General features: G+C 66.9%; 4 protein-coding genes across 5 annotated transcripts in view; all 4 read right to left on the bottom strand.

Annotated features, from left to right (window-relative positions):
* LOXL4 (lysyl oxidase like 4) lies at positions 1 to 4,985 on the bottom strand. The gene is made up of 14 exons (XM_072870436.1): positions 4,706 to 4,985; positions 4,338 to 4,516; positions 3,999 to 4,210; positions 3,412 to 3,450; positions 3,056 to 3,287; positions 2,737 to 2,920; positions 2,319 to 2,473; positions 1,832 to 1,999; positions 1,456 to 1,618; positions 1,085 to 1,328; positions 704 to 819; positions 479 to 615; positions 186 to 297; positions 1 to 71 (listed from the first exon to the last, which is right to left on the bottom strand). The coding sequence occupies exons 1-14, from the start codon at positions 4,983 to 4,985 to the stop codon at positions 1 to 3; spliced, it is 2,292 nt and encodes a 763-aa protein (XP_072726537.1).
* Positions 4,986 to 8,069: 3,084 nt separating this feature from the next.
* Positions 8,070 to 12,691, bottom strand: PYROXD2 (pyridine nucleotide-disulphide oxidoreductase domain 2). The gene is made up of 16 exons (XM_072871467.1): positions 12,535 to 12,691; positions 12,078 to 12,097; positions 11,741 to 11,834; positions 11,588 to 11,661; positions 11,330 to 11,476; positions 11,033 to 11,186; positions 10,757 to 10,818; positions 10,550 to 10,647; positions 9,997 to 10,138; positions 9,771 to 9,905; positions 9,596 to 9,668; positions 9,330 to 9,486; positions 9,042 to 9,196; positions 8,773 to 8,879; positions 8,546 to 8,666; positions 8,070 to 8,326 (listed from the first exon to the last, which is right to left on the bottom strand). Exons 1-16 carry the CDS (start codon positions 12,689 to 12,691, stop codon positions 8,256 to 8,258), a joined length of 1,767 nt encoding a protein of 588 aa, XP_072727568.1. The 3' UTR covers positions 8,070 to 8,255.
* A 1,224-nt stretch (positions 12,692 to 13,915) lies between these two features.
* Positions 13,916 to 18,843, bottom strand: HPS1 (HPS1 biogenesis of lysosomal organelles complex 3 subunit 1). Of its 2 annotated transcripts, XM_072869963.1 has the most exons (18): positions 18,640 to 18,843; positions 18,424 to 18,561; positions 18,203 to 18,345; positions 17,867 to 17,975; positions 17,507 to 17,667; positions 17,322 to 17,424; positions 17,117 to 17,221; positions 16,956 to 17,025; positions 16,780 to 16,847; positions 16,012 to 16,179; positions 15,761 to 15,937; positions 15,622 to 15,689; positions 15,366 to 15,488; positions 15,190 to 15,254; positions 14,850 to 14,995; positions 14,640 to 14,753; positions 14,417 to 14,499; positions 13,916 to 14,133 (listed from the first exon to the last, which is right to left on the bottom strand). In XM_072869963.1, exons 1-18 carry the CDS (start codon positions 18,736 to 18,738, stop codon positions 13,971 to 13,973), a joined length of 2,103 nt encoding a protein of 700 aa, XP_072726064.1. In that variant the 5' UTR covers positions 18,739 to 18,843; the 3' UTR covers positions 13,916 to 13,970. The 2 variants fall into 2 exon arrangements, with proteins under 2 accessions (XP_072726064.1, XP_072726062.1); XM_072869961.1 differs by having other exon boundaries at positions 18,424 to 18,843.
* Positions 18,844 to 19,800: 957 nt separating this feature from the next.
* HPSE2 (heparanase 2 (inactive)) overlaps positions 19,801 to 23,774 on the bottom strand; it is a 113,505-nt gene continuing 109,531 nt past the window's right edge. Inside the window, exons 10-12 of the mRNA XM_072870717.1 lie at positions 21,328 to 21,473; positions 20,196 to 20,342; positions 19,801 to 20,113 (exon numbers count right to left, since the gene is read on the bottom strand). Coding sequence (XP_072726818.1) covers positions 19,948 to 20,113; positions 20,196 to 20,342; positions 21,328 to 21,473 — 459 coding nt within the window. The 3' untranslated portion in view covers positions 19,801 to 19,947. The remainder of the gene's footprint in view (positions 20,114 to 20,195; positions 20,343 to 21,327; positions 21,474 to 23,774) is intronic.

Genomic DNA, 23,774 nt, shown 5'->3' with positions numbered 1-23,774 from the left:
TCATACGAGGTTGTTGGCCAGGCGCTCCCGTCGCTCCAGATCGCTCACCACGTCGGCACCGTAGGCGTCACCTGGGGACGGCGATGGCGTGGGTGGGGGGGACAAGGGACCTGCGGGACCCCCAGCCCCACCACTTCCCCCTGCCCTGCCTGCCATGCCCCCTCTGCTCCCATCCCTCCACGTACTCGTGTGGCAGCCGTGCATCCAGACGCGCTGCCCATCGTACTTGCACTGGCACCGCATAACGTTGTTGGAGAAGTCCGACTCGGCCACCTCGTGCTTGGGGTTCACGACCACCTGGGGAGGGCAAGGGGCAGGGCTGGGGACACCTCTGCCGTGCCTTGGCCAGGCAGGGCCATGGCGTGCAGAGCGGCACCCCAATGTGCAGGGTGAGGGGTGCTGGTGGTGCCCATGGAGGGTGGCCCCCAGACCTGAGCTCTGGTGGCCTGGGGCACACCCTGCCCCTCCATCCCCATACCTGGAAGGTGTAGCTGCCTGGTGGCACGTCGGTGATGTCGATCCACTGGCAGTCAATGTCGTGGCGGTAGGTGTCCCAGCACCCCACACTCACCCCCTGCTCCCCAAAGTTGGCACAGGCGAAGCGTCGCTGCAGCCCTGCGGGAGGGAGGGGAGGTGAGGGAGGGCATGGGCAAAGCTCCCAGGATGGGGGGGCATCGCTGGCAGCTCTGCGGCTGGCACCTACCCTCGGGGCAGTTGGTGTCCTCCAGGCAAAAGCTGGCCTTGTGCCCCTCGGCCACCTTGGAGCCGTTGAGCGTCAGCAGGTCATAGTGGGTGAAGACCTCGATGCTGTGGAAGTGCCTGTGGGGACAGGGGCTGAGTGCGGGGCCGGTGCCCAGCCGGGGAGCATGCGGCCAGCCCAGCCACCCAGCCGGGAGCAGGCAGCACCCAGAGGCTCTGAGCAAATTACAGCCTTGAAGCCAAATAAAGCTGTAATGACAGTGCCAGCGTGGACGCTGCTAATTACCCCGGGGCGGGCCAGCCTCTGCGGGACGGGTGCCACCGTGCCCTGCCTGGCCCGGGAAGGGGGCAGCCCCCTGCCAGCTCCTGCCCACGGGCCACTCACCGGTGGCACTGGTGCCAGGTCCAGGCGTGGCGACCCATCCTGGGTCGGAAATCGGCTCTGCCCAGGTTGTGGATTTGGGAGGAGAAGCGGAGGAGGCGGCGGTGGCCGTAGGGCCAGTGCATGTCGTCGGCAGAGCGGGAGAGGCAGCGCTCTTCATGGGCGCAGTACAGCAGCCCCAGCGGCCGGTCCTCCAGGTAGGCTGTCTCCTGCACCAGCTGGGCATTCATCACCAAGTCCGGGGCGTCTGGCATGGAAGGGATCGGCAGGGATGGAGCAGGCAATCCCCACCACGCGTAGCCCTCCCCGCTCTCTGTGCCAGGAGAAGGGGGGTGCCCCCTCCCAGCCGTACCCCGTGGGCTCCTGGTACTCACGGGCGGTGCAGGTGACCCCTGCCGAGAAGCGTCCCCCGCCGCTGGGGCAGTGGACGGGGCCGTGGCGCTGACACTGCTGGAGGGCCAGCTCGGTGCCGGCACAGCGCACCCCGCTCATCACCACCCGGGCGGCATCGGGGCTGCCTGCCCAGTACCACGTCTCCTGGGCAGAGGAGGAGCACAGCACTCGGACCAGCCCTCGCACCCCCTGCCAGCACCCACCCCGCTTCCCCTGCCAGCTCCCCTGCCCCAGCGCTGCCACCAGGGCTTGTCCCTGTGGCCTGTCCCATCCCAGAGCCCCTGGCCACCCCATGCCCATGCCACGCATCCTGGTGGACCCCTGGCAGCCCAGGCCCTGGACTGGGACCCCACTCACCTGGAGGGCATGGCTGGCAAAGCCTAGCCCCAGCTGCCGGCAGACGACCATGGCCTCATTCAGCCCCCACTGCGCACCACACACCGCGCCCCACTGCAGCCGCCCCTGCACCGGCACCAGCACCTCCACCACACCCTCCTCGGGGCTGCGGCCCCCGGCCAGCCGCACCTGTGGGCAAAGAGGGGCTGAGCCAGAGCGTGGGGCAGACCCCCAGCCCTCCTGCCCAGCGCTGCAATGAGGCAGGCAGCCCCATGCATCCAGCTGAACATCTCCCCCACCTTCCTCTCCCTCCCTTCCTCCCCACAAGACCACTTGTGCCGCCAGCTCATCCTGCAGCCCCCCCATCAGCGTGCTGCTCTGTGTCCCCCCATCCCCTGGGCCACCCCAGGGCTGCTCTGAGCATCCACACCAGGCACAGAGCTTGGGGGGCAGGGCTGTGCAATGGGGCTGGGGCTCCACAGGCTCTGGGGAGGAGGCAGGGGCTCACCTGGCTCTGGAAGTCCATGTGGGGCATGTGGCAGCGGACGGCAGCATCGGACTCGTGCCGGCACCCGCTCCGCTCGGCATCCTGGAAGCGGCACTCGCCCAGGGACCGCTCGTGGCCGGTGCACCGCACCTCGCTCATGTGGATGGGTCCCAGGCCTGAAGCAGAGGGTCAGCGCTCCCCACTCCATGCCCGTCCTGGAGCAGGGAGGTCCCCCACCCTCCTTCTCCTGGTCTGCGGGTTCCCTACGGGCACAGCGCTGCCCATGGCAGGAGCAGACAGGGGAGCCCCATCCTAGTGCAGGCTGGAGCTGCCTGGACATCCCAGGATGCTCCAGCAGCACCCAGTAAACCAGGGGCTTTCCCCATCGTGCCCCTCGAAGCCCGGTGATGCCGAGTCCCTGCTGCACTGTGTGCCTCACCTTGGCCCATCTGTGCTCCCGCCAGGGCCTGCTTTGCCGTCCCATAGCCCAGCTGCCTGCACACCACGCTGGCTGCGGCCAGGTCCCACTGCTTGTCACACACAGTGCCCCACTGCCCGTGGCGCAGCACCTCCACCCGGCCCTCGCCGGCGTGGGTGCCTGCTCGCAGCCGCACCGGGAGGACCTGGGCACAGAGAGCAGCCGGTCAGTGGCCTCAGGACACAGCCCCAGGGCACAGCACCATGGGCATGGGTGCAAACAGGGTGGCCAGGTGCTGCTTAGCTTCGGGACCCTCCATCAGCAGGACGGGGCACAGGGCCGTGCTGGGGCTCACCTTTCCTGGGGAGGTCTTGCTCCTGCCCTTGCCTGTGCCCTTCTGGAAGGCAGAGCCGGGGAGGCAGCTGACGATGGCATGCATGCCACGGGGGCAGGCATGCTGGTGGGTGGCTGGCGGGGCCACCTGCGTGGGGCAGCGGGCCAGGTGGGGCTCCGTGCCCTGGCACCGCACCCTATGGACCCAGAAGCTGTTCTTCTGGCTGAGGGTCTTCAGGCTGCCAAGGGAGAGGAGCAGGGGTCGGCATCAGCTTGGACGCCGGAGACTCTCCCCCACCCAGTGCCTGTGCTGGGTGCCCCCCCAGGATGCGCCTGCCCACCCTGCCCAGGGCTGAGCCCTACCTGGAGTTGGGGTCCTTCAGCTTCATGTTCCAGAGCTTCCTGCGGGTGCACAGAGACAGGAGGTCAGGGGGGGCTGTGCCAACCCTGCAGGGCTCGGGACCCCCCACCCCATCATCCCTGCCCTCCCCGCCACCCCATGGCAGGAGCTAGAGCTGGGAGGGGTCCTCCCACGGCATGGCAGGGTGAAGACAGGTCCTCTCCCCACCGGCAATTACCGTGCCAAGCCCGACTGTGCTGTGTGCCCCGGCGGGACTGTGTGACTCCTGGCACCGGCAGGGGCTCATTACAGGCTGTATTTATAGCCCCCGCCCGAGGCGGGGGCGGAGGGGCCGAGGGCCACTTGCCTCTCCTCTCCTTCCACCCACGCTTTGCTGGCCACGGCTGGTGACTGTCCCCACAGCTCTGCCCCTTGTTGAGGCCCCAAGAAGGGGACCCAGGCATGGCCAGGCCATACCAGCACCCTGCACACCCACCACGTGTGCATCCCTTCCCTGACACCCTCTGGTCTCTTGCCCCCACGGCGTGTGCAGTCACACACCCTGCCCCACATGCCCCATGGCTGCAACGTGGGTCTCCCACATCCCTACCGGTAGAAGCTGGTGTTGACGTGCTTCTCCCGGGGGAAGCCCAGCATCCCGCAGACCACACGGCTGTTGTTCCTGGTCCAGCCGGCATCACACACCTGCCTCCAGCGCCCGTTGTGCTTCACCTCCACGGCACCCTCCATCACCGGCATGCTCAGCTTGGTCCGTGCCAGGATGGGCTTGAGCCGCACCTCCTCCAGGCTCAGCCCTGGCACCTGCCGCGGTGGGCACAGGGGTGGGCATGGGGGCTCCAGCATTGAGGGCAGAGTGTGCAGGATGGGGACAAGGGGAAGAGTCAAAGAGACCTGCCCCAGCCCCCCGTCCATCCTGCTGGGCACTCACCTCTCCCAGGTGACCAGAGGTGGTAGCCAGGGGGGGGGCACCGGGCAGGCGCTGTTCCGAGCACACCACGCCGGCATCCTCACCGTGGTGGCAGTCACTGGTGCCCCAGCCGTTGTGGATGCACTGTGCCAGGGAGCCCTCGCTGCCCCCACACCGCACATTGTCCAGCCAGATGGGGCCTGGGGACACACACACAGAGGACTGGGGGTCACTGTTGAGGGGGGTCCCCATCTCCCTCTCCAGCACCATGGGCCCCATCCAGTGCCCCCCGCAGGCTGCCCGCACCCACAGCCCCCTGCCCCAGCCAGCGCTAAGCACGCTGCCCTCGCCAGGACCCCCTGCGCCCCCATTCCCCACCTGCCCCCTACCTTCCCCTTGGCCGTAGGTGGCACTATGGGTCCAGGTGACAGCCGCGGCGTAGCCCAGCTGCCGGCAGGCAACGGTGGCCGCGTGGAAGTCGAAGCCGTCGTCGCAGATGGTGCCCCAGCGCCCCTGGTACAGCACCTCCAGCCGGCCCTCCCCGGCCGGACCCCGCGGCCCCGCCAGCCGCAGCTGCACCAGGGCTGGTTCCTGCCCACTGGGGACCACCCGGCACAGCAGCAGCACCAGGGAGAGCAGGATGGGGCTCACACCAGCCAGCATCGCCATTGTGGCTCCGGGGGTGAGATGCCTGGGGACAGCCCAACACTCAGCCCTTGGGGACCACAGCAGGGTGGGGGGTGCTGCTGCAGCCCCCGTATACCCCAGGAGCTGGGCGATGGTGGAGGGATGTCATGGCCCCTTGCATGGCGGTGACATCCCTGTCCCTGCGCTGCGGGGGATGCAGGGGCTGGTCCCTGCCATGCACAGCTCGCAGCGTCCCCCACCCCGGGGCTCAGTCCCAGGCCCACACCCACCTGCCCCTCACCAGGGGCACCCAGCCCTGGCACAGCCCCCCAGGCACCCACTGCCCCACACTCAGCCCTGCCTGCCAACAGCCACGGGAACCCAGATGAAACTGTCCTGCCCCTGTTGCTTTCTGCCTGCCCCATGCTTCGGGTCATGGGTGAGGGCCCCACAGAGCCCCCCCTTATCCCCCACCTGGACACTGTGCCGGACACCACAGTCCCCTCCCCATCCTGCACACAGCCCCTGTCCCCCCATTACCCCACCTCTCCCCCTGTATCCCCACTCAGAGCACTAGTGGGGTTGCTGCCCCCCTCCATGTGCCCAGACCCCCCCCTCCCGGGGCCATCCCCGGCACTCACCCTGGCAGGGGGTGACGGTGCGGGACAGGCAGCAGCGTGGGGCAGGCAGGGGACGCGGCTCCAGCTCACGCCGGCCTCCAGCAGCTCTCCTACCGCCGAGCACCGCCTGCCGCCGCTTTTATGCTGCGGCGGGGTGGGCCGCCCCGGGTGGGGGCCCACGCTGCCCAGCCCGGGCCCGGCCCCCCCGCTCCGTGGCTGGAGCCCAGCCCTGCATCCTGCCGCCCTCGGCCCTCCTCTGCCACCCTGGGGCAAACCTGCCCCTGCCCCAACCCCTGCCCCCCCCCCCCCAGCTTGGGGGGTCTGAGCACCCCGGGATAGCCCCTACCTGCCGTGAGCCTGGACTCCCCCCGCCCCCGAATGAACCCAATGCCCCCAGTCAGGGATCCCCCCCCCAGCACCACCGCAGCATGGGGCTGGCCCCCAGCCAGGCAGAGCACGGTTTTTCTGGGGGTGACAAACTGCCATGCTAGGGAGACCCCAAAAGGACACCCCTCACCCCTTCCCACCCCATGCAGCAGCTCCAGTGGGCACGCAGGCATGGGGTGCCTGTGACTGCTGCAATGGGGCCAGGACCTGGGGGGCACAGAGACCAGGGGAGGCTGTGGGGTAGCACTGGGAGCCCAGAGCAGGGTCCTCCTGGGGCTTGGGGCATCACCTGGGCCACCCCTGAGCCAGGCTGGCTGCGGGGGCCCCCAGGCACAGCCTCCCTCCGTGGGATGTGGAGACAGGGGATGCCCCCCCCGACCTGCCCCAGGAGCAACCTCCGGCTTGGGGTGCTCTCAGTCCCCGGGGCACCCCGCTGCCCGCCCGCCCCGCCGTGCCACGCCGTGGGATGGGGATAAACAGGAAGCCCTGTGCCCTCGCCGTGGCTAGGGGCCGGCCAGGAATGTGCCGGTGGCCACCGGGCTGTTTGTTTGGAGTCGAAGCAGCTGGTTCCTGCCGGGAGGAGCCCGGACCAACACGGCCGGGAATAGCCCGTGAGCTCATGGCCACCCCCGCGGGAGCCCCCAGCACCCCCGGGGCGCGCAGGGGAGCCCAGCCCAGGACCCCCTCGCAGGGCACCCTCCTCCCGGCCGGGCTCACGGCACTCAGAGCCTCTCCTGGGGTGGGGGTCCCTGGCCAGCCCCAACATGGGGGCCATGGAAAGCCCTGGGGAGGGGCAGGGCTGGGGCCAGCAGCGGAGCCCATGACTCATTCGTGTCTCGACGTTTTGGAGCTCAATTACTCAAGTGTGAGGCCAGGAGCCCCCCCGAGCCCTCCCCAGATGCCAGCAGGGGTGCAGGGCAGGTGGGTGCTGGGTCCTGCTCCCAGCTCTGCCTCCGCTCCTGGGGCAAGAAGAGGGCAGCGGGGGTGTCCGGTGGGGTGTCCCACGCCTGGGACCTGCCAGCCTCAACCCGCAGCAGTGGGGGCACTGTGTCCTGCTGCTCGGTGTGACCGGGGCAGGCTAGGGGTGTCCCCCCTCGCTGTCATCCCCCTCCAGCCTAGCCCTCAGGGCTCACTGGGTGCCAGCACCTGCAGCCAGCAACTGCAGCAGCTAAAAATACGCTGCCGGCAGCAGGGCAGCCCCGTGCGCGGGAAGCTGTGGGCAGCGGGGCGGGCGTGCGGGGCTATTCTCAGAGGGCTGCGGGACTATTCCTGGCGGGTCAATATTGATTCAGCCAGCTCAGGTGCAACAGCTCAGCGTGGCAGCACCTTATTTAGGGCCCAGGGGGAGGTGAGGTGGGCGGCTGAATTGGGAGCATTGTCTGGGGGAGGAAGAGGGCAGGGAGAGGATATGAGCTCTGTAATCTGCAGCAAGCGGCTCCCGGCAGCAGCCCTGGAGAAGGGCACACCCCAGGCCTGCCGTCCGCTGAGGAGAGCCGCTGGGCTGCATGGAGCATCTGCCCTGCGGATGGAGGGACAGGGCCAGAACACGTGCAGGCAGCTCCCAGCAGGAATGGGGGGGTGTGTGGGGCACGGGGGGGCAGCTGCCAGTCCTGGCTCCTGCAGTCTCTCAGCTGCTGGGTGCGTGGCTGCAGTACACACAGCCACCGAGGGCCGGGGGGACAGAGAACAGTTTGGGGGCTCCAGGTAGCAAAGCAGGTCTCAGGCAGCTCCCTGGTTCCCTGCTTGTTCTACGCACCTTGGAGTGGTCCAGGCCAGCCCGGGGCTGGGTGGCTCCAACTTGCATCGGTGAGCGGAGGAGAGGGCGAGGGGGTGGTTGTCCCCATTCACTGCTCTGGGACGTGCCTGTCCCCTCTGGAAGCTCCCCCAAGGCTGCATCACCAGCCACAGTGCAGATGGCACAGTGTAGCCCCCCATGCTGGTATGTTGGGAGCTGCATGAAGAGCTGAAAAACCACAGTGAGAGCCCTCAAGACAGAGCCTGGGCCAGGGTTTATTTCCACGGGTGCAGGCAGGGGCTGAGCGAGGCTCACCATGGCCACCCAGTGCCCAGGACCCACCCGGGCAAGGCTGGGCTGTGGCGGGCTGGGAGCAGCCACGTGTTCAAGGTGATGGTAGCAGCTGGGAGCACAAGGGACCCTGCCAGCCTGCACCCCCATCTCTCAGGGGATGTTGCTGCCCTGCAGTGCCTGGAAAGCAAGTTGGGGACAGGCAGGGCTCTCTGTGGGGTCAATATGGCCCGCTGCAGCCACAGCCCTGCATAGGCGAAGTTGGTGTCACCACTGCCATCACAGGTGCCTGAAGTCCTCAAGGGCCACCCGGGCAGCATTGCGTCCCGCTGCTCCCATCACTCCTCCTCCTGCAAGAGAGCAGAAATGGGGAGCAGCCGGCAGCTCCAGCCCCAGGAGATGGAGCCCAGGGCTGCACCAGCGGAGCTGCCCCATGTGCCTGCCCGTGCAAGGGCAGAGAGGGGAGTGGACACTGCCTCCCCCGCCATGCTGCCCTTGCACCTCTTCCACGCACCCCTGCCCTTCTCCTGCAGCCCCCCAGGAGGGTCCCAGCTCCCAGCCCTACTCACCAGGGTGGGCTCCACTTCCACACAGGTACAAGCTGGGAATTGGGGAGCGGTAGCCCGAGTAGAATGGTGCTGGCCGGGCAAAGTACAGCTGGTCCAGAGACATCCCTCCATGGAAGATGTTCTGCAAGCAGAGCTCTGTGTGAGCTGGCTGTGCCTGGCCCAGGGCTGTGTGCCCACCAGCATGGGCACTGGAGCAATGCTCAGAGCTGAGCCCACATGGTACCCACCCCACCGGGCAGCCCAAAGATCCTTTCCAGGTCTGGTGGTGTCAGGATGTCCCTACCGATGACGGATGCCTTGAACCCTGGGGCATAGGCTTCGATGCAGTCAAACACTAGAGAGGGATGAAGGGACTGGTGGGCAGCTCGGGGGGACATGGTGGCCAGCCCCTGAGCAGCTCCAGGGCGGCTCTGCCTGTGGGCAGGGACCAGCACTCCTGGTGTTACCCGGGTCTGCATAGGCATTATGTACCCATGTCCATGTATGCATTATATACCTGTGTCTGCATATGCATTTCTGGCCTGCTCGTCCCAGGGCCGCCCACCTGCCAGCATGGAAGGGGTGTACTGGGTGAAGAGGGACACGATGTGGCAGCCCCGTGGGGCCAGCCCTGGGTCCAGCGCTGAGGGGATGCAGAGTTCGATCATGGGCCTGGAGGAGCAGGACACTAGCTGGGCAGGCAGAGGGGGATTCAGCCCCCCCAGACCTCTTCCCCCAGCACCACCCGCCATGGCTGTTCTGCCCCTTCCCCGGGGCACTGAGGTGTGCCAGTGCAGGCTCCTACCTGGTGGAGGGGTACCCATGGGTGGCCTCAGTGAAGGCCTGGTGCAGGAGGTGGGTGTCCTCGCAGTTGAGATGGATGGAGCACTGGTGGTGGGGCAGGGGCTGGCCATCACGAGTGTTGGGGGCAGCCAGGAAGCTCGGCAGCCGATCCACGGCCACTGTGCGCAGGAGGGTGGATTGGGGAAGTGGCGTGCAGCCTCGTGCTGAGCTCGGTGCCAGTGTCCCTCCAGCAGGGACGGCAGCAGAGGTGGCCCTGCCGGTACCTACCATTGATCTTGGTGACAGGGGAGCGTGTGTCGACCTGCCGAATCCGCTGGACAAAATCCTTTGGCAGCTGCTCCTAGGGTGGAAGAGGCCAGGGCAAAGCCCAGCGGTTGACAGGGGCAGCCCAGCTGGGGGATGCCACCATGCCAAGCCCCGGCCAGCCCTGTGCGCCCCATACCTGGGGGGTGAGCTCCAGGAAGGTGATTTGGGGGGAGGCATTGGACAGCACCAGTTTGCTCCTCACCTCCGTCCCGTCCTGCAGCGCAACACCCTGCGCCCGCCCGTCCCTGCCCAGCAGCACGTGGCACACAGCCTGGGCAGGCGGACGGGACAGGACCTCACCAAGAGCATCCCTGCTCCCTGCAGGCCAGCCAAGCAGCTCCCCACGCCCAGACACCCTGTACCTTCTCAGCAAAGATGTGGGCTCCCCAGGCAGCCGCTGCGCGGGCGATGGCTTGGGACAGGGCTCCCATCCCGCCAGCCACATAGCCCCAGGCCCCCCGCCGTCCCTCCAGCTCACCCATCACATGGTGCAACAGCACGTACCTGCGGTGGCAGGACCCCAGGTTAGCCGCCGGCCAAGGGGACAGGTCTGTCCCTTGCATGGGCATGGTGAGGATTGTGCCATGGCCCCCACAGATAGGACCACACCAGCTGGTAGGATGCCAAATCAGTTACAGGGGGCACCTACCAGCCAGGACCTGGGGACAGAGGTGTCCAAACAGCAGTGGGCAGTGGGTACCACTCAGGAGAGCCATATGGCAGGGATGGGGGGCAGCCCCTTGCCCAGCCCCAACCCCTGAGCCACCGTGGCAAGGCTGAGCGGGTGGGAGGGAGGGAGAGGCAGCGGGGCAGGGCACAGGGTGCTGGGGCACAGCAGAGCCCAGGAGCTGCCAGCACAGAGGATGGCATGAGGGAACGGTGCAGCCATGAGCCCCGGGGGGAAGGGACCCTCACCCACTGCCGGGGGTGTGGGGGCTGGCCATGGCTCCAATCACCGCGTCAGTAGCCAGAGTCGCCTTCAGGGGCTCCGACTCAAACCACTGATCCAGGATCTGGCCCGGGAGAAAAGGAGAGCGCCAGGCTTGGGGTGAGGGGCTGCCGCAGCACCCTTGCAGGCAGGCAGGGAGGCGGCTGGTGGCTCTGCGCCGCTGCTGCACTCACCTTGGAGATGGGGGCTGTGAGCACCTCGTAATAGCGGGGCAGCTGCCACCCCAGCACCAGCCCTGGGGTTGGAGAGGAAGTGTGAGACCTGCCCAGCCGTGCCACGGTTAGCTGCCTGTGCCCGGCTGGGTTTGGGGACAGGCAGTGGGCAAGCCTGCTGGCCTGCCAGCCCAGCTGGAGCTCTTGAGGAGCCTGTGCCCTGGGAAGGAGCATCGCCCACTGCAGGTGCAGGCAAACACCCGTTGCCATCGGGGTGCTCCAGCATCCCAAACGTACCTGCCCGCAGCAGGGGCCACAGGGCTTGCAGGGCCCTGAGCCGCTGGAGCAGGGGGCCCTGTCCCAGGGCAGCTGTATCCACTGGGGGGGCATCCAGCAGCGGGTCGAGGGCCGACACCAAGCCCCCCATGAATGACTCATAGTCAGGGTAAGCCTGAAAGGGGACAGAGGCGGGGCAGGAGGGACTGCGCCATGGTGGGTGCAATGCATACCCCACCTGGGAGCATCCCTGCCACTCCGGTGGGCAGGGCAGCCCCTCGGGGGCTTTGCCGTGCCAGGTGCTCGCCCCCACAGTACCTGGGCATCCTTCTGGGAGAACTGAGCAATCTGCCGCTGGGTCTGGGCCATGTCATGCCCCAGCAGGAGGGAGCGGGGGGGACTCCTGTCCTCCAGCAGTGGGGTGAAGGAGTAGGGGTCCCGTGGGAGCACCCTCAAGCCATGCCGCTGCAAGACAGGGACGGCAGGACACACCCTGTGGGGACGGCCTGGCAGTGGGCTCACCCTGCCAGTGTGCCGGGAGGTGCTGGCAACCCAGCGAGGGATGGATGCCAGTACCTGCAGCTCCAGCTCGGCGTAGATCTGCGGCCGCAGCAGGCTGAGCAGGTACGATGCCCGGGAGAACTTGAAGCCTGGAAGATATGGGGCGGTGGGGGCTGCCCGTGCCCAGGGCTGGTGGGGGGCAGGGGGACACGGGGTGCACAGGGGTACCTGGCACAATCTCCTCCGTGACGGCTGCACCGCCCAGCACGTGGCGTTTCTCCAGCACGGCCGTGCGCACCCCTGCCCGCTGCAGGTAGGCAGCCTGGGGGGAGTGTGGCGTCATGCTGCCCATCCCTCCGAGTGGGATGTGTCCTTGTCACCCCAAACACCCTCTTGCACACGGTCCCCCCCTCACCAGGGAGGGCCCTGCTCCTCACAGCCCTGTGGGAGCCCCCAGCCCCACGGGCCCTGCCACTAACACCCTCCCTTGCCCACGGTGCAGACCCTCTTTGGTCCCCCATTGTCCCCCAGCGATGGAGGTGACAGCACCCCACTCGGTACTCACTGCCACCAGCCCGTTGTGCCCTGCAAGGAAAGAGGGAGGTGAGCCGAGCCCGGCAGCAGGGCGGTCCCACGGCACAGGCACCCTGCCATGTCTGGGACGCGGGGCTGCCACAACCACCCAAATAACGGGGTTCTGGACACGGGGATACAGGTGGCAGGGAGCATCCTCCCCCGTGCCCATAGCCCTGGCCCTAATGGTGCAGGGGAGGGGGACAGAAGCGGTCAAAGCAGATGCTCAAGCTGTGCCCCGCACAAGCAGCATGCTGGGGGGCTGCAGTGTGTGCCCAGCTGTGCAAGACCCCTCCCTGGCACAAGGAGCATGCCGGGGGGGCTACAACGTGCCCAGCACCACCGTCGTCCCCACCTGGCCACCCCCCCTGCCTGTCCTGAGGGGAGGGCAGCCGGGTGTCCCCGCTGGCTCCCTGCAGCCCAGCACCGGCTCCCTCACCCCGCGTTACCTGCCCCGATCACCACTGCGTCATACTCCCGCTGCAGCCGGTCTGCAGCCCCGGCATGGGCCAGCCGCGCTCCCGGCAGCCCCGGGGACAGATGCCAGCCCTGCAGCCAGCGGGAAGGGCAGCCTGTGCCCAGCCTTGCCCAGAGCCCGGCTGCCATCACCCCGCAGTGCCCGGCCACGGCTGCCCTGCACCCAGCGGCCTGGACTTTGCTTTCATGGCGGAGCTTTTCCCAGGGCTTCTGGGCACGGGGAGGGGCCAGGGGGGCCAGGGCAGGGGACGCCTTGGCACAGGGCCGGACGCCGTGTCCCAGGGCTTGCAGGGAGGCTGGGCAGGACAGGGGCACACGCCAAGTGCTGGCCCCCCGGCGCTGACTGTGGCAGAGCTTTGCCAGGGACTTGCAGAGGGGCCACAGACCAGCCCCAGTGCTGAGAAGCAACAGGGTCGGATGCTGCCTGCTGCTCAACGAGATGTCAGGTGCTCCCCAGCCTGCACCCCAGGAAGGCACTGGGCAGGCGGGGGCCTGAGAGCCCCCCCAGCCCCTGTTCTGCTCCAGGGAGGACCCAGGGGCACATGGCTGGGCCAACAAGCACTGCGAGACAGGGGGAGCTTGGGCCCCCCCCAGCAGGCAAGCCCAAAGCACAGCCTTGAGAGCAGCGGGAGAAGAGGCAGCTTGGGGCTGAGCTTGGCCCCAAACCCAGCACTGTTGCTTGGCAGGGCAAATTCCTGCCCAGCAGGATGGGGCAAAGGCCCCGCCGTGGTCCAGTGCTCCCTGAACCGCTGTCCCCAGCCCCAGTGAGCAGCACAGAGTGACAAGGGGCAGCAGCTGCCAGAGCCCCTTGGGGCTGGCCCCATTCCCAGCCGTGCCCAGGGGGTTTGCATGTGCACTGAGCCCAAACCTGCCCGGGAAACACATGAGCTGCCTCAGCTTTACCCCGTTCACAGCCAAACTCGGCCCCGCAGCTGACTGGTGTCTGGGAGCCCGGGTGTGGGGAAGGGGCTGCAGGATGGGCTGCACCTCCCCAGAGCTTGCCAAGCCCGAGGGCCCTGGCACCCTGCATTTGGTGAGGGGTAAGGGGGACATACCCTGGGCCATTCCTCCACGCAGGTTTGGCTACACCATTTTGTTCTCCAGCCAAAGCCTGGCGGTGATGCCAAGCCAATGCTATAAATCCTGCTTTGGAAACGCACTTTTCAGCAAGGTGATTTGCCAACAACCTCTCAGCCCCAATCTCCAGGGATGCTGCTGGGTGCCAGCGAAGCCCGCGGGGAGTGGGGAGGCAGGCAGTGGGAGCCGTGGCTGGGTTGGAGGATGGGAAGGCTGCCCATGGCTGCCCGCAGGCATGGCTGACGGCGCACAGACACTGAGAAAGCAGCCCAGGCGCCGGGAACACCCACACCCCCGCTTTAATCCCGGCCCCAAGGTGGCTGGAGGCAGCTCAGAGCAGAGGGATGCGGGAGGGCTCCCAGAGGCGCCGGGCCAAGTCACAGGCCTGCTGGACCACGAGCTCAGAGGGGATGATGCCCAGGTGCACGGTCAGCAGCTCGTAGCACTTCACCACCTCTGCCTGGTGGTTCTTGCTGTAGTAACGCAGCAGCTTCCTGGGAAGGAGAAGACGGGGGACTTGGCAGGTGCAGCACAGCCTGGCCCCCCCTTTCTAACCACCCTCCCCCTGTCAAGTCCCTGGCAGGGACACAGTGCCCATCCACCAGCAGGACCATGGCACCAGGCTGGGGAGACAGGCTGTTGCAACCCCGGGGACACCGCAGCACTGGTACCACCCTGCAGCAACGTCCCGGTGAGGACAGCATCACTCATGGGGACCCCTGTGCCAGCACAGCCCCCGGGCCCTGGTGCCGAACCGCAGGGCTGGGGACTGCTCACCTGTAGTAGTCTCCTGCCAGCATCCCGATGGGAGCAGAATCATCAGAGAGAACCGGCACCTCCATCACCTCCAGCTTGTAGCCCTGGGGAGAGATGACAGCAGAGGGCAGGAGCACGGAGGGGACCACCAAGGAGCCGGAGCCGGCTGGTGCCGACAGCCTGGCTCCCTGCCCTCAGAAGGTGCCGGGGCAGAGGGGCTCAGCCCCTTCCTTGCCCCACATACCAGCTCGTTCTCAAACCAGAGGAAGTAGGAGCAGCAGTAGTCGCCATCCTGCAGCATGAGCGTCGTGTAGCCCTTCTGCAGGTATCGGCGGGCCAACGCGATCAGGGACCAGACCTGGGGGACAAGGGGCACTGAAGCCTGAGCAGAAAACCCTTCAACTGTCCCCCCCTCCTGTGGTCCCCATCCCACCCCCAGCCCCAGGAGCAGTACCTTCCTCTTGATGAAGGTGGCCAGGGGGCCCTTGCCCAGCTCCGAGCTGGACTTCTCTGTCACGCTGAGCGATGGTGCCATCATCTGCCCGGCTGTGCGGTCCGCATAGATGAAGTGCACCAGGCCAGGAAAGTCCTCCAGGTATGTGAGGTGGGTTAAGGGTGTCCAACAACTTTGGTGCCCTTCCAGGACAAGCCCTGAGCCTTGGGGAAACCACCTTTGCCCACCACACTCCTCCCCTTGAGCCTGGTTCTGGGGGGACAGGGTCCCACTCCCACCTCTGCTACCCCCCGGGGACCCTTCCTCGCTGCCTGGGCTCCCAGCCGCAGGGACGGGTATGACACCATGGTGATATTGCGCCTGCTCTTCACCAGCAGAAAGTCCCGCCAGTCCAGCAGCTTCTCCCTGCCGAGAAGAGGCACGGTGAGAGGCCGGGACCCCCGAAGCCCCAGCACAGCCGGGTGTGGGGCAATCCCCCAGCTCCCCTGGGGATGCCGGCCACCCCCATGGACTCACCTCATCAGCTTCTGGGCACGGTCCCGCAGCCCCTGGGACAGGCTGTGGCTGGCGGAGGCCAGGAAGAGCTGGCGGTACACAGAGCAGAGCTGCCGCTTCACGTTGGCCACTGCCTGCAGCAGCCTGAGCCGGGAGACACGGACGGCACAGAGTTTGGTCCCTGGGCCCCCAGTGCCGCAGGGACAGCCGCACCGCCCCCGAGGCTGGGAAAGGTCCCCACCTGCCCCGAGACTTTCCCTGTCCACCCCATACTCACTCCTGGGAGTTCCCAGGCTCACTCCGGGAAAATATCTTGTTCTTGAAGTCCACCCAGGTGTTCTGCAACTAGAGAGAGACAGGGGTCAGGATCAGGCTGCAGGGACAGCAGGACAGGGTCCTTGTGTCCCCACTTCCACCTGGATGTCCTGCCCACTCAGCTTCTTCACAAACTTGTCCATGCGCTGCCGCAGCTCGGCCAGGAACGGGTAGGAGCGTGGGGCTCCCGCCTCCGGCCCCTCTTCCAGCTTCCTCTCCAGCACCAAGAAACCATCCAGCAGCTGGTACAGGGTGACAGCCACCTGGGTCATGGGGCCCTGCCAGGGAGGGGAGAGGTGGGTCAGCCAGGACCCAGCCCACCATCGCTTCCCTCACCTTAGAGGCAGCTCACCTTGGTCAGGAGGACGAGGGAGATGCCTGGCCAGAGCGGGAGGCAGTGCATGGTGTGTGGCAGCAAGGGACAGTAACCTTCCCGCAGGCTGGCATCCAGGAAGATCCTTCTGGGGTTTGAAGCTTCAGGGACCAGAGGCCCCAAGGTCTGGAGCAAGTCCTCTGCCATCTGGGGAGAGAGGGGAGATGCTCAGCCCCTCACAGGGACAAGACAGCCTGCACCAACCCAGGACGCTCTGGAGGGACACAGAAATGCCCTGAAAGCTGCAACTGGGCACGACTGAACCGAGGGAGCTGGAGGGGCTGCACAGCAGAATATCAGCAGCGAGGGAAGTGCCCAGGGACCCCGAAAGAGCAGCAGATAGAGGGAAGCTGCTTGCAAAGACACAGGTTGCAAACACCTTGCACCAAGGCCAGCACTTGCTTGCAGAGCGTGTGTGAGGCTCTGCGGCAATCGGAGGGGAAGCAGCCCAGAAAGCCCAGAGGCAGCAGAGGGAGACACCAGACTGCTCTGAGGCAGCCCCGGCCCCTCTGTGCTGACAGCTCTGGACAGGGAGACCATAAGCAATGGCCCAGGGAGGGTGGTCAGAGCACTCACAGCATTATGCACAACAGGGAGGATGTGGGGTGCATCCCCAGCCCTAGAGGCTGGGGCACCCACAGCCACAGCACAGCAAGGGACGAGTGACGAGGACCAGAGACCGCAAAGAGTACCAGGACAGGCTGGGGAGGCGTGGAGCTGGGAGGGACCGCAGAACCCCTTGCTCACCTGGACATCTGCAGCATCTGCCTCCCCGGTGCCCAGCATCTCAGCGTCCTCCGACCAGCTCTCACTGCCTGCAGGGAGCATGGCAGGTTGCCCTCCCCACCAGCCCCCCACGCAGCCCCAGAACCTCTGCAGGGCTGGGGGGTGCAGGGCAGGGCTGCTGCCAGCCGGCCACTCACCTGTGCTGTGCCTGCCTGGCGAGGGCTCAGGCGTGTAGTATACCTCGGGCACGGAGAGATCGTCGGTGTCCTGCCATCGAGAACGGCTGGGTCAGAGATGAGAGCGATGCAGGCAGCACAGCCAGCGTCCCACCCTGCAGCTCCAGATCCCAGGGACTCACCTGGTCATCTGAGTCCTTCTCCGCACCTCCGTGGGAGCCAGGGCCACTCACGGGGATGCTCTCACTTCTCTTGGGTCCCTGGGGGAGCACCTTCCCTGCCGTGGGCTTCCGAAAAGAGGGGAAAAAAAATTAAGCTCTAGCTGCCAAGGCATCACCCCGCAGGGGCACCCCGACCCACTGGCCCCCACAGCCTGCTCTGGAGCACCTGGGGCCCGAGCTCCTCCTCGGCACTCTGGCTGGGGTACAGGTCCTGCACCAGGAGAATAAGGATGAGCAGGTCGGCGGGGCGGATGGAGCTGGCGTTGCGGCTGCGGGCCAGAGAAGAGAGGGGTCAGCCGGGAGGGTGAGCGGCTGCTCTGGGGAGGGTGGTGGGGCTGGGGCCGGGCACACCTGGAGTAGAAGGCCAGCAGCTTGGTGTGCACCAGGAGGAAGGCATGGCCCACCTCGTCCCCGCCGCGCTCGGGGCTGGTGTTGATGTACTGCACCACCTGCCGCTCCAGGAACTCGATGCACTGCTCGCACAGCTGAGGGTGGATCAGCCGCTCCACGGCCTGGGGTGCAGGTGGGGGAAAGGCTGCTGAGCCCCCCCAGACCCAGCCACGCAGACCCGGGGGCAGGTCTCAGCCTCCACCGCTCCAGGGAGCTGCCCCAAAGTCCCTGGCCCAGAGCCCTTCCCTGCATCCTGGGCCTCCATGCAGCCTCACACTCCTGGGACGCCCCAAAAGCGAGGGACACCCCAGGGCACGGTACCTCCACCGCAAAGCTCTGGTCCTCCTCCCGCAGGTGGCTGTAGGTCTCCAGCAGGCCCCGCAGCAGGCTCCAGACACGCTCCCGCTGCTCCGAATCGGCCGGACGCAACCTGCAACGGCCGCAGAGCATGAGCTGAGAGCCGGCCGTCACCTCCCAGGGGGGACAGGCACCCCCAACCCCAGGTGCAGCCCAGCAGGCGGGGGGTCCCAGTGCAAGGGAGGGTCCCGCCTTGGAGACACCCACTCCCACTCCCCCAGGGCTGCATGAAGGCACTGCTTGGCAGCTGTCCCGGCACCCCCACGTGCCAGCCCGCGCCGGCCGGCCGTGTCCGCTCACTCCTTGCGGATGAGGTGGGAGTCGAGCGTGACCAGGCCGCAGTGAGCCTCCACCAAGCGCCGTAGCACGAACAGCGTCCGGCGCAGGTCGTCCTCGCTCTCCGTCCCGTCACCGTTCACTGCGATGTACAGGCAGTCCCCGAACTGCAACCGGCAGCGGGGTCAGATGGGGGCCGGCCAGGGCGCTCCGGTCCCCGGTGCCGGTGCCGGTGCCGGCCCTACCATGTGCAGGACGTGGAGGTGCCGCCCACGCTCGGTCGCGAAGCAGGTGTAGGTGTCGGCGAGCTTCTCCAGCAGTGCCGCACAGGAGATGATGAGGGGGGCGAAGAGGGTGTTGAGGCTGTCCTCCAGCGCCGGGCCCTGGGGCACACGCTGCCGGGTCAGCGCCCACGCGTGACCACGCGCCACGCACCCCCTCCCCTCCCTGTCCCGCCCCACCTGCCCGGCGTGGGGTGGTCGCAGCCGGTGGAGGAAGGCGGCATCGGCCCAGTAGAAGAGCAGCTCGGCCGCGGTGCTGGCGATCAGGACGCACCGCATGGCCCGGCCCGGCCCGGCCCGGCCCGGCCCGATCCGCGGCGGCGGCAGAGGGGGGCACCGGGACCGCGCGGCTCCGCCCGCCCCGCGCCGCTTCCTGCTCCGCCGCGCGTGACCGCCGCGCCCACGCGCGCAGCGCAGCGCCCCCGGCGGCTCGGCGCGGCCCTGCACCGCGGCACCGCGCCTGCCCGCCCGCCCGTCCGTCCGTCCGTCTGCCCGCCCATCTGCCCGCCCGTCCGTCTGCCCGTCTGCCCGCCCGTCCGTCTGCCCGCCCGTCCGTCTGCCCGTCTGCCCGCCCGTCCGTCCGCCCGCCCGCCCGTCTGCCCGCCGCGGGGCTGCCCCGCTCCCGCCCCGCTGCTGCCCCGCTCCCGGCCCGTGGCGGACAGAAGACGCCGGCGCGGTTGACAGCCCAACTTTATTACACCTCCGGTAGCGCCTCGGCACGTCCCGGCTGCTCCTGCCCGCGACACCGCCCCTCTCCCGGGCAGGACACACACTCACGGCCCGGCCGCCGCCGCTCCCCGCCCGGGGGGGCCGGGGCTGCCCGCCGGCCCCGCCTCCCGCCGCTCCGCTCCTCTCCGGGCCGTATAATTTAATTATCAACATTTCCAGCCGCGGACCCCCGAGCCCCGCCCGCCCGGGGCGGACCCCGGCGCCCCTTCTCCCGGCCCGCCCTGCCCGCAGCATCCCCGCGCCGGTCCCGGCCGGGCTGGCGGCAGCAGAGGGAGCTGCTTCCATGCGCTGCTGCACCGGCAGCGCTGCCCGCGCCCCCCGCCGCCCGGGAAGGTGCGGAGCAAAGGGGGACCCGGCTGCTGGAGGGGTCACCCTGAGGGGCAGCGGGACTGGGGGGGCCGGGGAGGGTGCCCATCCCGGGCTATACCAGGACTCAGCACCCCGGCCCTCCCCAGCAGATGGTGGGCACCAGACCCCGGGTGCTTCTCACAGCTTGCGGACGGATGGCGGCAGGCCCTGCAAATTTGCCATCGCACCGCTCCGGAGGGATGCTGGCCAGGGCCAAGCGGAGCTCTGTGGCTGCAGGGCGGGAGAGGGTGCCAAGCTGGAGGGTGTCCAGGGTGCGAGGACAAGGGCACGGCGCGGTGCCTGCCCGATGCGGCCCTGCTGCGAGGCTGTGCGGGCTGCCGAGGAGGCAGCATGTCCTGGGGAGTGCGAAGGGGCAGGAGCGGGGTCGGTGGGTCCGTTCTGGGCCACGGGTTATCGGTACCGGCAGGCCAGCGCGTTCACGTTCTTCACCACGTAGAAGCTCATGGTCAGCGGGGGGATGACCAAGGTGCGGCCAGCCCGTAGTGGACGAGGCTTTAGCTCAGGGAGGGTCCCATCGTCCACCATGGCCAGTGGCTGCCCGTTGAGCTGGACCGACCTGCAGGACCAGGAGAGGGTCAGGGTGGTGGCATCGAGGACAGGGCGGCAGTGGCAGCCCCAGCCACCAGCATCGCACTTACTTGGAGTGCAGCCCGTCCTTGCCGTAGGGCTGCAGCAGGTACTGGTGGACGATCTTATCCCGCAGCGTTCCTGCCAGCTTGATTTTCTTCCGGGAGCGATGCAGGTTGATGATGTAAAGGGTGATGGATCCCCGGACGTAGTTGTGGCTGCAAAGGGGAGAGCGGGAGCTGAGGGGCGTGTTGGCACATGCCCCGGGAGCATCACCTCCAAGAAGGGGTTTGGGGGTCTCTGCAAGAACTGGCCCCATGCAGCCATCTGGAGGGGACATCACTGTCCCGGTTGCCCCTCCACAGGAAGATGCCACCTCCCCATCACAAAGCCTGGCTCTGCGATGACACCTTCCCAATCTCCCTCTCCCCTCCTTGGCCAGGGGTGGCATGGCTTGAGGGGGTGCCACGCCAGTGTCCAGAGCGGGGGTGGCGGTCCCGGGGCAGCCCCCCAGGAGGAGGCTGAGAACGGAGGGGAGCTCTGTGCGCGAGTGGCGTCTGCCCCCGCCGTCCCAGGCACCTAACTGACAGGTCCAGACACTGATCCTCTGTCCCTGCCTAATCAGGCAGCCCCAAACAAAGGCTATAAAGCACTTTGCACCTGTCAGTTACTGGACAAGGTTTCCTACCGAGCTGGAGGCATGTTGAAAGCATCTGGACTGTGTAAAGAAACAGCCTCTCCTCCTCCACAATAGCAACTTGTGTCTGCGGAGGAGGTGGCCGCCCCCTCCCCGGCTCGCTGGGGCGCTTTCAAAGAGCTTATCAGCGAAACAATAACCAGGACAGGCTCCCCGGCAGCGCGGCCCGGCGGGTAACCCGACCGACCGGGGGCCCCTCGTGTGAAATCCACTCCCTTGATCTCTGCTGCCGGGGCTGCCCGCCGGCCACCGCACCGGCCCCAGCCAGCCCCGTTCCCAGGCACAGGCTTGCTGTGACTTTCATCGGAAGCATCGCCGTTCCCGCGCTCTCCCTCCACCGCCACAGCAGCCACAGTAGCACCTGAGCGCATCCCCTGGGAAGCCAACCTGCCTTGCCGGAGCCAAACCTTGGGCTCCTGCCCCGGCATGTCCTCGGTGGTCCCCATCTCCTGGGGGTCCCGCTTATCCCCCCCCCTGCAGCCCCCAGCCTCCCTTGCTCCACTTACTTGTGGTAGCTGGTGCAGTGGGCGTAAATGCGGAGCTTGTCGCGAATGACTCTGCCAGGCCGGGGTTTCCTCTGGAGACCGGCCACATGGATCGCCAGGACCTTGGGGCCGATAAGGCGCTTGTAGAGCAGGGACAGCCAGTAGTCCTGGGGGGCAGAGGGGACAGTCAGCAGCACAATGGTCCCCCTGACTCACAGCAGGAGCAGGCAGGAGAAGCTGGCTTCCCCGCTTACAGCCTAGCAAAATTTTGGCTGTTGGGTGAAAATGTTGTGTGCCAGATGTCTGCCTTGGGGTGAGCTTTTTTTGTGCAGTCCAAGCCAAAATGGCACCGCAGTTTCCAGGAAAGAGATTAAGGGAAGAATATATTGCTCTGCCTGTGCTGAGAGACACTGATACCCTCTAAAGGAGCGTGGCTTTTGGCTGGGCTGCGGAGCACGGGGAGCAGCATGGATGCGCTCGCGTGTTCCCACGGACCTGCACGTAGCCACGCTGCGGACCTGTGCACCAGCTCCAGCGGAGGCATGCGGGAGGGTGATGCCACTGGAGCAGGCAGGTCGCCCTCCACTCCACTCTGTGCGCAGGGCTGGAGTGCACCAGAGCTCTCCTGTGCTCTCCAGCTCTGTTCATGGCATGCTGGCTTTGGTGACTGCTGAGGGTGCTCCACTTCCTAAAGGTATTTCTCCTGTTTTAATGCCTCCCGTGGAGTTAAGCACCCATGAACATAGCGCGGGGAAGCCAAGCGCTCAAGAAGTAGGAAACGTTCAGCCCCTGCACACATGCATTAATGATGCAGCCTTTAATTACGTCACCACATACTACTTTTTCCCGCAGGGCACGGCCTCGCTCGGCACACAGGATGGGCCGCAAGCCCCAGGGAGGGAAGCGAGGCTGTGCGGTGACGGAGGCTGCTGCCGGCAGGGCTCCCCCTCATCCGCTGCAGAAGCTGGGAGGTGTGCGGTAAATGAAGCAGGGTTGTGGGAAGGGAAAGGGCAGTCTCAGGGGCTCGCCTGCCGTTCTGTAGGATGGGGCTCTGGCCCTGCTGCTGCTCCAGGCACCCTGGGTGGTGCCGGGGAGATGGAGCCTCTCACCCTGCTTCTCTGGGTGCTGCCTGTGGGTGTGCTGGGCACCGCCTGGGTACTGGGGCACCTTCGCACACAGGAGCACTCTGGATAAACATGCTCTGCGCAACCCAGACTGGCTGCCCCAAAGGGACTGTGTGCCCCAGGGCAATTTGGATGATCCTCCCAACCCGTTGGCAATGTTGGACACCCAGCAGCGATGGTCATGCTGGCACTAGGGACTGCTCTGCCCGGCAGCATCTGAACCGCACAATAAGGAGGACCTGCTGCTGATGTGGAAAGGAGCACAGATCAAGCACCCCGTGGCTCTGCGCACTGCTTGGGGATGCACAAGGGAAGCCCTGCATGGTCAGGATAGTGCCAGGAAGGGGTCTGCCACCCCAGAGGGGCACAGAAGGGGGGAATGGGGTCTCCAGGGCCCCAAGCTACAGGGCAGGATGGGCAGGTGGAAGCGCAGATCCCTCACACAGGTACAGGTATCCATCCTGTGGGTGGGAAGTCCTCACACAGCCCCTGATTAACATGCATTTTGGATGAAGAGGCCAGCAGATGAAACAGAGCAATGCTGCAGCGGCATGAGGTGAACACCCACTGGCCAGACCAGCCTGCCTGTCCCCATCCTCTATCCAGCCCAGGTCAGCAGAAGCTGACCGGTTCCAGCAGCGCTGGGCTGGCCTGGCAAAGGGAGATCCAAACCCACTTCCCACTTTCTGGGTAAGCTTTTGCCACAGTGTTGGAGGAAAAGCCACCTCCTGCTCTCCTCTTGCTGCTCCCAGCCAAAACCACGGGGCTTTGTGCCACACCAGCCTGGTAACTGCTTCCCCTGCAAACCCCGGGCCTCGGAGGAGATGTGCGGCTGAAGGGAGAGGCTTGTGCACCCCGAGGAGGCTCAGCCCACGAGGCGGAAGCTCCCTGGGAGGATGAGCTGCAGTTGCTCAATACCGCAGACGTGTGCCGTCCCTGTGGCGCGTGCCACTGTTCCCGTCCCTGCTGGCTGGCGGTGCTGCCCCACACCCTGGGGACCTCCCCGCCGGCACCATGCTGCAGGGGCTGTGCCAGCCTTCCCCCGCTGCGGGAAGCTGTGCCAGCCCACCCTGCTCGGGCTCACGGCAGGCAGGAGAAGCAGTGCGCGGCACATTGCCAGCTCCCCGGTGAGCCACGCCGATTAGCAGGCGTCATTAGATGAGTAATTACTTGAGTTTACGGCGAGGCCAAAGGTGAGCGCAGATTGCAGTGTTTAGCCCCACAGTCGTGAGTTAAAAATAAAGGAGTTCAGTGCTCCGAGCTACCTGTCAGCTCAGGCTCTTAGGTCTTTCTAGCAGCCCCCTTGGGGTTTCTCGCCTCGTCTCCATATTTCCACTGATGAGA

Source organism: Ciconia boyciana, chromosome 8, assembly GCF_034638445.1.
Source record: "Ciconia boyciana chromosome 8, ASM3463844v1, whole genome shotgun sequence".
NCBI lineage: Eukaryota > Metazoa > Chordata > Aves > Ciconiiformes > Ciconiidae > Ciconia > Ciconia boyciana.
This window is presented reverse-complemented; position numbering and strand designations above follow the sequence as displayed.

Bases quoted from the DNA above. Each gene is read 5' to 3' on its own strand.
- LOXL4 (XM_072870436.1), bottom strand. From the start codon at position 4,985: ATGGCGATGCTGGCTGGTGTGAGCCCCATCCTGCTCTCCCTGGTGCTG. The intron at 2,921-3,055 runs GCCCTGTGCCCC...CTCTGTGCCCAG, and splicing joins GAAAGGTGAGCCCCAGCACG to GTCCTCCCGGTGCGGCTGCG. The intron at 820-1,084 runs GTGAGTGGCCCG...CTGTCCCCACAG, and splicing joins ACCTGGCACCAGTGCCACCG to GCACTTCCACAGCATCGAGG.
- PYROXD2 (XM_072871467.1), bottom strand. From the start codon at position 12,691: ATGGCAGCCGGGCTCTGGGCAAGGCTGGGCACAGGCTGCCCTTCCCGC. The intron at 10,819-11,032 runs GTACGTTTGGGA...CTCCAACCCCAG, and splicing joins GTGGCCCCTGCTGCGGGCAG to GGCTGGTGCTGGGGTGGCAG. The intron at 9,906-9,996 runs GTACAGGGTGTC...CCGCCTGCCCAG, and splicing joins CCCACATCTTTGCTGAGAAG to GCTGTGTGCCACGTGCTGCT.
- HPS1 (XM_072869961.1), bottom strand. From the start codon at position 18,738: ATGCGGTGCGTCCTGATCGCCAGCACCGCGGCCGAGCTGCTCTTCTAC. The intron at 17,976-18,202 runs GTGAGCGGACAC...CGGCCGTTGCAG, and splicing joins TCCCACCTCATCCGCAAGGA to GTTGCGTCCGGCCGATTCGG. The intron at 16,848-16,955 runs GTGAGTGGCCGG...TGCTCCCTGCAG, and splicing joins GCCAGGCAGGCACAGCACAG to GCAGTGAGAGCTGGTCGGAG.